Source organism: Phascolarctos cinereus, unplaced genomic scaffold (genome assembly GCF_003287225.1).
Source record: "Phascolarctos cinereus isolate Bilbo 61053 unplaced genomic scaffold, phaCin_HiC Scaffold_1;HRSCAF=81, whole genome shotgun sequence".
NCBI classification, from domain to species: domain Eukaryota; kingdom Metazoa; phylum Chordata; class Mammalia; order Diprotodontia; family Phascolarctidae; genus Phascolarctos; species Phascolarctos cinereus.
The window spans coordinates 209,863,039-209,874,827 of NW_027555514.1; the positions used below are offsets into that span (position 1 = coordinate 209,863,039).

At 41.3% G+C, this 11,789-nt stretch overlaps 1 protein-coding gene across 2 annotated transcripts; it reads right to left on the reverse strand.

The window, feature by feature from the left end:
- Window positions 1-1,921: 1,921 nt before the first annotated feature.
- On the reverse strand, window positions 1,922-11,160 carry ASB8 (ankyrin repeat and SOCS box containing 8). Of its 2 annotated transcripts, none has more exons than XM_020977179.2 (4): window positions 11,030-11,160; window positions 8,102-8,262; window positions 5,575-5,679; window positions 1,922-4,006 (listed from the first exon to the last, which is right to left on the reverse strand). In XM_020977179.2, exons 2-4 carry the CDS (start codon window positions 8,228-8,230, stop codon window positions 3,374-3,376), a joined length of 867 nt encoding a protein of 288 aa, XP_020832838.1. In that variant the 5' UTR covers window positions 8,231-8,262; window positions 11,030-11,160; the 3' UTR covers window positions 1,922-3,373. The 2 variants fall into 2 exon arrangements, with proteins under 2 accessions (XP_020832838.1, XP_020832839.1); XM_020977180.2 differs by lacking the exon at window positions 11,030-11,160 and adding an exon at window positions 10,402-10,490.
- Window positions 11,161-11,789: the final 629 nt, after the last annotated feature.

The window sequence follows — 11,789 nt, forward strand, 5'->3', positions numbered from 1 at the left end:
CAGGACACTTGCTTTGGGTCACCTAGAACCAAAATCAGAACATTAGACTATCTTGAGACAGATATAGCTGAGATTTTACATTTCTCATGGGGGCACCCATTGTAAGGGCTCATACCACTGAACATCAGGTATATATTCTCCACAACTTCCTAAGAAGTGTGTTATTGTCCATCCACCTCCCTCACTTTCCTAAGAGGAAACTCTAGCCTCAAGTTTTTTTGTTGTTGTTTTGCAAGGACAGCTACTCTTTTTTTCTTTCTTGTCCTGCTTTTTTCCTGCCATTCACCAGTCAAAGCACTGAGGAGGTAAAAAGGAAGAGTGTGCCCTCAGTACACCATCTTTGTTAGAAGCCAAGCCTATAATTGGGGCAGCTGGGTGGGCAGTGGATAGAGCGCTGGCCCTGGAGTCAGAAGGACCCAAATTCAAATCCAACCTCAGACCCTAACTATATGACCCTGGGAAAGTCAATTAACCATTTGCCCCAGTTCCTCATCTATCAAATGATCTGGAGCAGGAAATGGCAAACCACTCTAATATCTTTGCCAGGAAAGCCCCGAATGGAATCGCAGACAGTCAGACACAATAGAAACGATTCAACAAGACTATGATCAATTTTCCTTAAGTTTAGATCTATGTCAATAGAGAAAAATAAGTCACTAAGAAAAATAATTTTATAACTATGTTCAGAGTGCTTGTCCAAACTTAGAAACATAAGGGATATTAAAAGGAGGTTGAGTTCATAGGACCACAGATAGGAGAAACCTTAAAGGTTATTTACTCCAACCCCCTAATTTTGCAGATAACTGCAACCGAGTTGTGATAGGATTTGCCAAAAATTACACAGGTAGTCTGTTGCAGAGCCAAAACTTGAATTCAGGCCCTCCTCCTCTAAATTCAATGGGATGCATCAGTTTCTGGGAAAAAGCAGATTTAAAGAGCAAATATATACTTCCTACTGCAAGTTGTTTTTTGTTTTGTTTTTAACCGTCTGGAGCTAATAATAAATGAAAACATGTGAAGCTTGGTCTTTACTTTAAACCAAGAAATGAAATGATAAAACATTTACGTAGAACTCCCCTAACAAGAACACAACCTTGAAGGCAGGTGATTTTTCATTCATGTCTTTGTATCTCCATCACCAGGTAGCGCCTAGCGCTTTATGTCTATTGAATAGAAACGCAACAAAGTGAAATAGGAAGGCTGTGAGGAATACCATTTACTGAAGCGCTAAGAATTTGTAAGTAAACAATCAGAGAGAGCAGGGGATTTCCTATCATGCTTTGACTCTGAAAATCTAGTCAAGTATGATTTTTTTTTAAATGGAAGAAAAACTATTTTCTCAGAGGCAAGATGAATGGAACTAGTTATAAATTAAAGTGAAGTGGGAGTTTCTCAGCCAGCTAAAAACATTTGTTAAATAGAGAGGAAAAAGACAACATGACATAGGGGAAAGGGCACTGGACTTGAAGTCAACCCAGGTTCTAGTCCTCACTGAGCCACTTAAATGGTATGAATTTGGGCAAGACATTTCACCTCATCTACTGTCATCAGCTGTAAAATGAGAGTTGGATTAGATGTTCTCTATGGGCCTCTCTATTATACCTTCTATGAAATGAAGGCTATTCCTTTTTCCACGTGGGTATGATTCCCATCTATCTACCCAATCCTTCTGAAAATGATTTTATTAATGTAGTGTCAAGCTTAGTGACATGTGAAATAGGGGAAGAGAGATTTACATTAGGTATCACCAAAATGTATGTGAGAGAAGGAGACAGGGATATTGTATTTATACTTATAAGTGGAAAAAAAGGACACAAAAGAATACCCAGAAAATAACTGGAACAACGTAGGTATTTAGAAGCTCCCCTTTGGAACTACTACTCTTCCATACTCTATCACCTCAATAAATGTAACACACAAATAACAACAACAAAAAAATCAGATTCACTTTACTTTTGGACCAGACATGTGATTTTAGGGATCTCTTAATGAGGAAACTCTTTTGGTCAATACCAACTGGCAACTGTTCGGTACTTTATATATAGTCTTAAGCTAAATAGAGTACTAAATGATCTGCCCAGGGTTACAAAGCCAGTATGTATGGAAGAATTTGAACCCAGGTCTTCCTGAATTCAAAGTCTACTCTTTATTCAATATATCAAACTGCCTTTCTTCTCACTTATTTTCAAGTTACCTCAACAGATTCCATTCCTATTTTGCATATGGCTTCCTCCCACCATTTTCCTTAGTTCCCTCCCTTCCCTTCCCCCAACACACACATACACAGAGTTTTTTGTTTTAGTCAAGTATTCCTCAGATTATTTGATTCAAAGTTTAGGAATATGGAAATAAAAAGTCCTACTGACCCAAACCACACTTTTCTAGGCAGTTGGTTCTTCTCCATACAGTATCTCCCACTACCAACACATACATACACACAGCCTGAAATGACTAAAATGTCAATTAGTACAAAGCACAACTTAACAATGAAAGAAAAACAATTCCAAACATTTAGTGGAGTTTTCTATACAGAGACTATGAACTTGAGCTTGGAAGAAAGCAGCCTAGCTTATACCTTTCCCTTCTAGAATCAAACACTAAAAGATCTAAAGGATAGGGACGATGGCTTCTTGGTGCGGTTGGAACACCTGATTGGGGAAAGTCTGAGAGGTAATACATGTGAGAAACTAGCATTTTCAGGACTACAGATAACTATTTTCTTTACACTGGAGAGCAGATAAGTTAATTCTGCTGTACCACTCAAACAGGGGTAAAAAAAAGGACAGCTTGTTATTTCTTATGATGGGAAACAAAGGAAAATTCCCCCCTCAATAACATGGCAATGCTAGCATGTCATTCAGTTAAGTCATTATTAAATTGCACTATTTAAACTGTTATATTTTCTTCTTTAGACTGTGAACAGTGTTAACTGGTCTGTTTTTTCCCTGAAAATCTCCAATGACCAATTAAAAAGCTCCTAAAGGGTTAGTCACCAAATGTTTCTGCAGGGAGATCACACACATTATTTAAATATATTTAATTTTCCTAAAGAAATTCAGCTGTGCAGCTGGCTCTAGCTGCAAGTCTCCTAAATGAGAGGGGACATGGAGACCTCTTCCATTAGAAGGTGCAAATAACAAAAGCTGAGTAAGCAATACACACACTTTCTGCAAACAAAAAAGCACTGGATTTTTTTTTTGTTTGGCTTAGAGGGGAGGTGGCAAGGGTGTTATTGCTGTGATATGTTGTTTCAAAATCTATGCACCAGGCATGAGCATCTGCATCCCATTTCCCCATGACAGAACAGGACAACTAGGTCTGCAGAGCAAACCTCATGTAGAATTGTTGTGTGATGGCCCAAGCTCTTCCTCAGTTATTCTACAAGTAACAAGTATTCCTTCAAAGATGCTGGCAACGGCAGGCCCTTTACTGCATCTGGCAGATACTGGAGTCCCAGGCTATGTCGAACAGCATATCGAGACAATGTTTTCAGGGTTCCTGGGGCAGAGCACAGCATAGTCAGTTTTTCACAAAGTTGTGGGTCTTTGGCTACCTCACCAGGCATGGTGCCATTTTTCCGTAATTCAAAGTGTCCAACGGCTCTGTGGAGGAGCTCAAAGCAAGAATCCTCTTTTTCTGTTCCTACTCCCCTAACCAACAGAGCCACCAACCGGGAGATAGGTGTCTGGCCCTTTAAGTTGGTGACCTTGACCTCTGCACCATAGTCAAGGAGTATGCTAACACTCTCAAGGTTTCCCTTCATGGCTGCCCAGCTGAGTGGTGTGTCATTGTTGTAATCCAAGGCATTGACGGAGGCACCACTTTCTAGAAGGGCCCTTACACACTCAGCATTATTCTTAAAGGCTGCCCAGTGAAGCGGGGTATCTCTGTTGCCATCTAGTGCATTGGGGTTTGCACCATATTCCAACAGGACTTCCACACAGGCTTCATCTTTCTCAGCTGCGTAATGGAGAGCCGTCCGGTTGTAGCCATCTAGAGCATTTACCTATAAAAAGAAATAACAAATATATTGCAGTGGATATAATAAGCAGATACAGAATGTCAGGCAGATCCAAATTATTCATCTACACACCATCACTAATAATCTATTATGCTGCACAAGGAAGTCAATAAGCAAAAGGGAGATGACAGGTACCTGGGGTGGGGGGAGGAATCAGCTTTGAATAATCATATAAGGCAACAGGAAGGCAAAGGAAGTTCAGAGAAAAAGGTACTGATTATTTGGCAGTAACCATTTTAAATGAGTACATTTTCCATATCTGTAAGGTTGGACTGAAGTTCCCTGGAAATAAGTTTGGAAGGTTGGGTATGAAAGGAGATGTTTTTATAGTAGGCCCATAGAGCTCTTAGCAGAGAAGCTAGTGGATACTTCTTTAGTAAGAAGAAATTTTCTGTTAGGATTCCTAAGAGGAAAGTTCAAAAAGAGACTGTAGAAACGATTCTTTAGTCCTAAGTACTTAATTAACAGGAAGATCCAGTAGCTACCACAAATACAATTAAGACGGTCAAAGGGAAAAAATAGAACCACCCTGTTAACATGGGAGGAAAGAAAACCTTTAAATAACTGAAGCATAGAGGTAGTTGTTAGTTACAGAAAAATTAGCTCTGAACTCATGGACTCTTATCTATTCTGAACCATCCAGGGCTCTGTGGTTATCTTTCCTCTTCCTTCTTATCTTTTGACTATGCTGCTACTACTTAGTACTTTCATAACAGGGTAAGGTGAAAAGGAGAAGGATGCAGCTTAAACTCATCTTTTGCTACTAAGCAGTGATGGGAGAGGTTTATCGAAGAAAAGTTTAAAGAGAGTAGAAATTTTGGATTATCACCTTTTATCCTAGTTCTTTTTGTCCTGTACAGTTAAGGACAATCTAGAGAAAGCTCTAATATATACAGTATTATTAACCTGGACAAAATTATAAGGATGTTAGTTGCTATATTCTAATCCATAAGCTCATTTAGCTGCCTTAAAATAGCCTACTATTGGCCCTAAACTTGTGATTGCCACAACAGAAGGAACAAGATTGAGACCAATATTCAAAATAGCAGAGAGATGACAGCAGAGAAGGCAGAATTCCCAGGAAGGGATGAGAGGTATATCTTTGTTTTCATTTAATGTTGGGAGGCTGTGTCTGACATCAGGTCCAACCCTAGACTAGACAACATAAGAGTGAGAGTTGGGGGTTGACTTCCTTTGTAAAGTTCCAGTTCATTCTCCATGCAAAAAAAAAAAAGTTTCAAGGATATTGAAGAGTGCCACCCAAAAAAATAGGCTGGGAACAAAAAAGGGAAAGAGAAATTACTCCTCACTAACACCAACAACAGTTCAAATTAAGGAGGGGGAAGGTGACTGAGGTACACAACCGGGCTGATAAACAACAGATATTCATGGGCTTTAGCTAGCCACCATGATGCCTTGCAATAAAAGTGGTTCTAACCAATGGATCTAGAGGGTAAGAAAAAAGGTGGAGAGGTATGGAGGAGAGAACTGATTCTTAGAAAATATGATCCTTTTCAATGAAGTGTTAGAGTGGGTTATTAAAAACAAATTACCTCAGCTCCTTTTTCCAAGAGTAACTCCACACAGTCAGCATCTGACACCATGCATGCACAGTGCAGTGGCTTCAGTGTGCCGTGAGTACAATTCACATCAGCTCCCTATAGGCCGAAAAACAGAGAACTTCCATCAGTTTTGCCTAAGTAGCGAGACCCTAGTCAGACTAGGAAGAATTTGCTATTTTGAGGAAAGCTGGAATGGAATGAAAATGGAATCATTTCCCTCTTTCATCATGTTCTGAAAAAGCTAGTCAGACAGGCAGGGAAAAGGCTCAAGACTGGGTACCAAGGAAAATGAATCCTGCCTCCAACAGACATGCCATGCAATAGAAACACAGCAACCCATTTTCTCCATTTGAAAACTAAAGAAATACAGCTCTACTGTTGGAGACAATCAAATAAAGCACTGCCAATTTTTTTTTGAATCACACTAATAACCACCTTTATTAAGAAGTCTAACTCTCAGACCACCATCAAAAGCTCAATCCTATCATCTGTACCAACAGTGAAGCCCTTGTTAGACTAAGCAGAATTTGCTGTGTTGAAGAAAGCTGGAATATTGAGATACTTTCCTATCCCACTATGCTCTTTAGAAGGTAGGGCAACAACACTATCAGCATGGGGACCAGGAAAACTAGGTAACAGCTCTTCTGCCCTTTAAATGATGTTGTTGTTTTTTTATATTTAAAATTTTTTTTTTGGTGAGACCATCTGGGTGAAGTGATTTGCCCACGGTCACACAGCTAGTAAGTGTCAAGTGCCTGAGGCCAATATTTGAACTCAGGTCCTTCTGACTCCAGGGCTGGTTCTCTATTCACTGCGCCACCTAGCTGCCCCTCAATGATTTTTATAGGTAGCTACACCTAACAAGAAGGAAATGAAACTTAATAGCCACTTTTGTTTACAAAAAATTTTGTGTATCCACTGCTACTTCAATAGGTAGTAGTACCAATCTTCAGCACAGAAATTTTAAAGATTGTTTAGCCCAGTGGTAGTGTTGCTCCTAATGTAAATATGAAAAAAAGATAATTAAGTCACAGCCAAAGTCAGGCTGATTAAACAGGAGAATCAGAACTTAAGAGTTTCTAGTATGGAGTCCTTTACCAAGACTTAATTAACTGCACATTTTACTTTTCATAGCCATGAAACATCAGGCTGCTCACAATGGTTCTTAAGTCTCACGTACTACTACCATGACAATGGTCTGGTTGCATTCAGAAGCAGCCAAGAAACTGTACCTGCCACGACTGCCCGACAGAAATTTATGGTCAGGTGCCACAGATTTTCGAAAGTCTTAGGTTTATAACCAGCATTTCTTAAATATAACATCACACTGTGCTTTTCAAGAGTCAGAATACTACCCAAAGTCAGGAATGGCAGCATTTGAGCAACAGAGCAGTATATGGTAAAACAAAAAATAATCATACCCTTTGACCTACTAAGAATATCCCCTGAAAGTGTCAAAAAGAACAACAAAAAAAGGAACTGTTTGAAGATTTTCATAGCCACATTATACATAAATACAAAAAAAAGAAAATTAACATAAATGCCCAACAACGGAGGAATGATTAAATAAACTGTAGCACATTAATGCAAATAACATATGCATGAGTATGAGGAATACAAATAAATGTGGAAAGGCCTAAATGAAGTAATGCAAAATGATTAAAAAACAACAACTAAAATATAGCACATTCAATTTTAAAGCATAAGAGGAAAAGGACTTGGAGTGACTGAAAAGTTATAATTTTTTACACACTGAAATTAAAGTGTAAATAGTTTCCAAAATACAGGATTTTGTTCCATCTGTTTAGTTTTTTGTTGTTGTTGTTGTCATTCCTGGGGTTTTTTCTTGGCAAAGATAACTGGAGTGTTTTGCTATTTCCCTCTCTAGTGTGTCCCCATTTTACAGATGAGCAACTGAGGCAAACATGGGTTATGTGACTTGCCCAACATCACAAATGTAGGTGTCCTAGCCTGCATTTGAACTCAGATCTTCCTGACTCCAGGCTCAGTGCTCTAAAACCCACTGTACCACCAAGTTCCCCTCTCCCCAAGCTGGTTTTACTGATATTCAATAACGTATCTTTAATAAAATACCTAATTTTAAAAAATGGTACGACAGGTAATAAATTACTTAAGAGAAATAAGAGTTCTAACTGCTCTATCCCAGACATGGGAAGATCAGTGTGCCAAACAGAAAACCACTTGTACAGAATAACTTAGTTATATAAGTTGTACAGTATTTCTACCTTCCTCTGCATGATATCTTAACTGGACCTTTAACCACTAGCCATGTAGAACTCAACACATTTCAAGACAAAAAGGCTACTACAACGTGACAAAGGGGAGAAGGGTAGGAAAACTGAAACAAAAAACAAATAAGGACCAACAGCTTATTATCTCCTAGATAACGGAAATTCTACTCTGTGCAGAGTTGATGCTTCAGGCTTGTAACACAACATGGTCCCCAGGTTCCATTTTACCCCTCAGGGGTTTCTCACAGAAGCAGGAGCACACTCACCCCTCTGATCAGGTCCTCCACATTATCATGAGGAAAGGAACGTATGGCAGCAATTGTTCGAATTAAGCGCTCTGAGAGAGAATATTTGCTCTGAATGCTCTGCATAATATACCACATACTGGAACTCATCAAGGACTCAGGATATGTTTACATGCTCCAAACTGCATAAAACAAAAAAACTTTTGTTAATCATAGTGAAACAACCAGACTATAAATCATTAAGTGAACAAGGGAAACCTGGACCTAGGTGTCATATGTTGTAGTCCATTCTCCATTCCAGTGCTCAGGGCTTTTCAAATGAAGATATTGAGATCAGATGTCTATGTTGGTACAATTTATGAGGCCCTGAGTTTCTCTTATCCTAGCAACAAGAGGGAGCTATTAAAGGTTTTTGAGGAGTGTATGACATGACCAACCTGTCTTTAGAAAAATCTAGTATTTTTTATACTATACTGTTAACAGCAAGAGTACATATGGGATGGTGAGAGGGTTGGGGTTTTTGTGGGGGAGGGGTGTTTAAACACATAGGGAACTCCTGGTATGCAATTCCTTCTACCAATGAAGATCAGCAATTGATCTGCTAACTTAACATCTCAAAGTTGGCTGAGACTCTGAAGTTAAGAAGCTAGTATGTGTCTAAGGAAGGAAATGAACCTAGGCCTTCCTTACTCCAAGGCTAGCCCATTATCTACCATGCTGTATCTTACTTTACTTTTCCTAAACTGTGTTCCATGGAACCTTGGGTTTCAAAGGATGTGAATAAGGTTTCCATAGGAAAATTACAATATTAGCAATAATATAGTGAATATCAAATTATCACAAATGCTTATTATTGTAAAACATCTGGCAAGACTAAAAATGGGCTTAATGTTCTCTATTTTATTCTTCAGTTTCTTCAATTTTCTTTTAATCTACGGATATTCTCCCTTAGACTAACCAATCCTTTCCTTCCCCTTCTCTCTTTCTGTCAAGTTTCAAAGTATTCCACTATCTAATCAGTTTGGGAAATTTTTTCATCATACTATAAGAAAGGAAAACAATGACACAGTTGCTTAGCTCATGTCTTTAAAGGAGGAGTAGAGAATGAGGACAGAGTACCAAGTTAATATACCCAGAGACTTTGAGATACCTTCATTTGAGGGAGAAATTTTATTTTAGGAAAAAATACAATAGTAATTCCTGGGTCATGAAAACTAAGGAAAACTGCAAAATGTGTTCAAATTCTACTACACCAGGAGTCCCACTACAAAAGGATTCAATTGTATAAAGGAACCATTCAGGGAGAACTGAAAAATACAGATTTTTTTTTAAATGAAGATTGTACAATTTCATAGAAACGTTATTGAAAAATTTGAAAAGAATTCTAAAGCTGGGACCTCAGAAGGATCCAGTCTAACTTCTAGATACTGGAGAATATACCTAGAAAATAAAACGTTACTGATTTAGACTAATAATGGCTAGCATTTATATAGCACTTTAAGTTCATAAAAAACACTCATTTGATCTTTACAACAAAGCTGGGAGACAGGTGCTATATTATTTTGATTTTACAGATGAAGAAACTGAGGCAGTCAGAGGTTAAATGAACTGCCCAGGATCACATGACTAGTAAGTGTCTGGGGTTTGATCTGGTTCTTTCTGACTCTAGGTCCAGCACTCCATCCACTGTGCCATCTAGCTGCCTCAATTTCATTTGCAATAATTGATCAGTGCAGTTGATTATTACTGAGGTAGCATGTTTGAGATTTTTATGCTATGATACATTATTATGTTATAAACAGTAAGTTCACCTATTTATTCATCCTCAGCACTTTGTATACATAATGGTAGTTGAAATAAATTAATTTTAAAATATTATACAATTCAGTCATTTCACTAATTGAGTTGGGACATTCTTTTCCATGTTTCTTCTGGGAAAATAAAGTATTCTGTATTAAACTTTCACTTAACTACATATGGTGTTTTAGAATTATTTTCTAGTTTTAGGTATTTTCTCAACTAGTTTTTAAATGCTTCAAAAGGTGTGTGCGTATGCGTGTTTTAATTCTCCTCATCGATGAAATGATCAACATCAGCCATAAACAAGTGGCCCTGGCATTACACAGCAGCAGCAGCTCAGGCTACCCAAACTTGGTGTCTGCAGGCTGAAGACTACACTAACAGAAGGGCCGACAAGTCCACTTCCGCGTCCGTGCACTAGTGCAGCTTTTATTCCGCTCTGTGGCCCCCCGCAGACCCCTTTCCCTTTCTGGGGCTGATGGCCCCCAGCTTTTCCTTTGGCGGGAGGAGTGACAATCAACCTCGAGGTTCTTTTCGGAACCGAAGCGATGTGTACAAGATGAACGTCGACAGCGCCTCCCTGAGCCCGGGTCCGAAGGTTTGGCATTAGCCACCCGGTCTGGGGTCATGGTCACTCCAACCGTTGGGGATGCGTGAAGGGCAGTGGCGCCCGAAGCCGGACGAAGGGACAGGAGGGCGGACAGCACAGAAGCCCTCGAGGAGACGTGGCCGGCTCCTCACCCCCGGGCTGCCCTCCTCCCGAACACCGCGGGCCCCCGGGCTGCCCAGGGCCCGACGCCGGCGGCCCCGGGGAACGACCGGAGCCAGGACCCGCCGCGGGGCCCAGCTCCGAGGGCCTGTTGCTAGGAGGGGGCGGAACGGAGGCTGCCCGCGGGGCGCACGCTCCGGCCGCTCCGGGCCAGGCCGCACCACTGCCTCTCCCGGGGAGGGAGACACCCGCCGGAGGAGGGGGGGACGGCGCCGCCGCCGCCTCTCCCCACGGCGCGGGCCTCAGCCCCTCCCTCCTTCCAGCGTCTCGCCCGAGAGAAGGGAGCGGGAGAGAGGGCGGCTCCGCGGGGGGCAGGGAGGAACTGGGAGCCAGGTCTCTGGAGGGACCGGGCGGTGACGGAGCTGGGAGCTAGGCCTTACCGAACCACCAAGTCGAAATGGGTACCGAAAACCGCTACCAAGGCTGACCCGGAAGCACAAGGTGTCAGGCGCAGGTGGTTCCCCCTCTGACTACCAGAGGACAGAAGGGGGGCCAGTGGGCCTGCGCACATGCCTGCGACCGGGCGGCGGAGGGCGCCTGCGCACACTTTGGGGCTGGGCTCTTCCGCTCTTCCGCTGGCTGGGCCTCTTCCCAGTCTCCCTCCTCTGGCAATTAATGGCTGGCACTGCCCCTGGTTGAGGCGTGGTTCTAGAACCCCAGGGGAGGAGGGGCGGGGGAGTGGAAATCAGAAGACCCCTGCTTCCTCCACAGCCCCCTCCTTTTTTTTACGAGCCTCGTAACTGAGCAAGTCAAGCCTCAATTTCTTCATCAGTAAAATGGGTGGCAATTTAATGCTTGCCTTGCCTACCTCACCCTTGTGCAGAAAGAGCCTTTTCTTAAGCTTCTAATTTCTGTTTCAGTTCTTTGGATTTGGGCACTCAGTAAAGTCACGGCATTGACTCAGCGTAGATTTTTGTTTTGTTTATGCTTACTTGGTTCCCAATCCAAACTACACCCCAGCTCTGGTAATTCCGTTCATCATGGGCATATGTTGGCCCATCCCTGGGCAGACTGTGATCTTTCCTTTCTTGTAAGCCCATAGCACTTACTGTCTGCATAATTTATTTCAAATATATAATATGCTACCTTATGTTTGTCATATTTCTCCACTGTTGAAAACTTTAAAAGAGTGAGGACCAT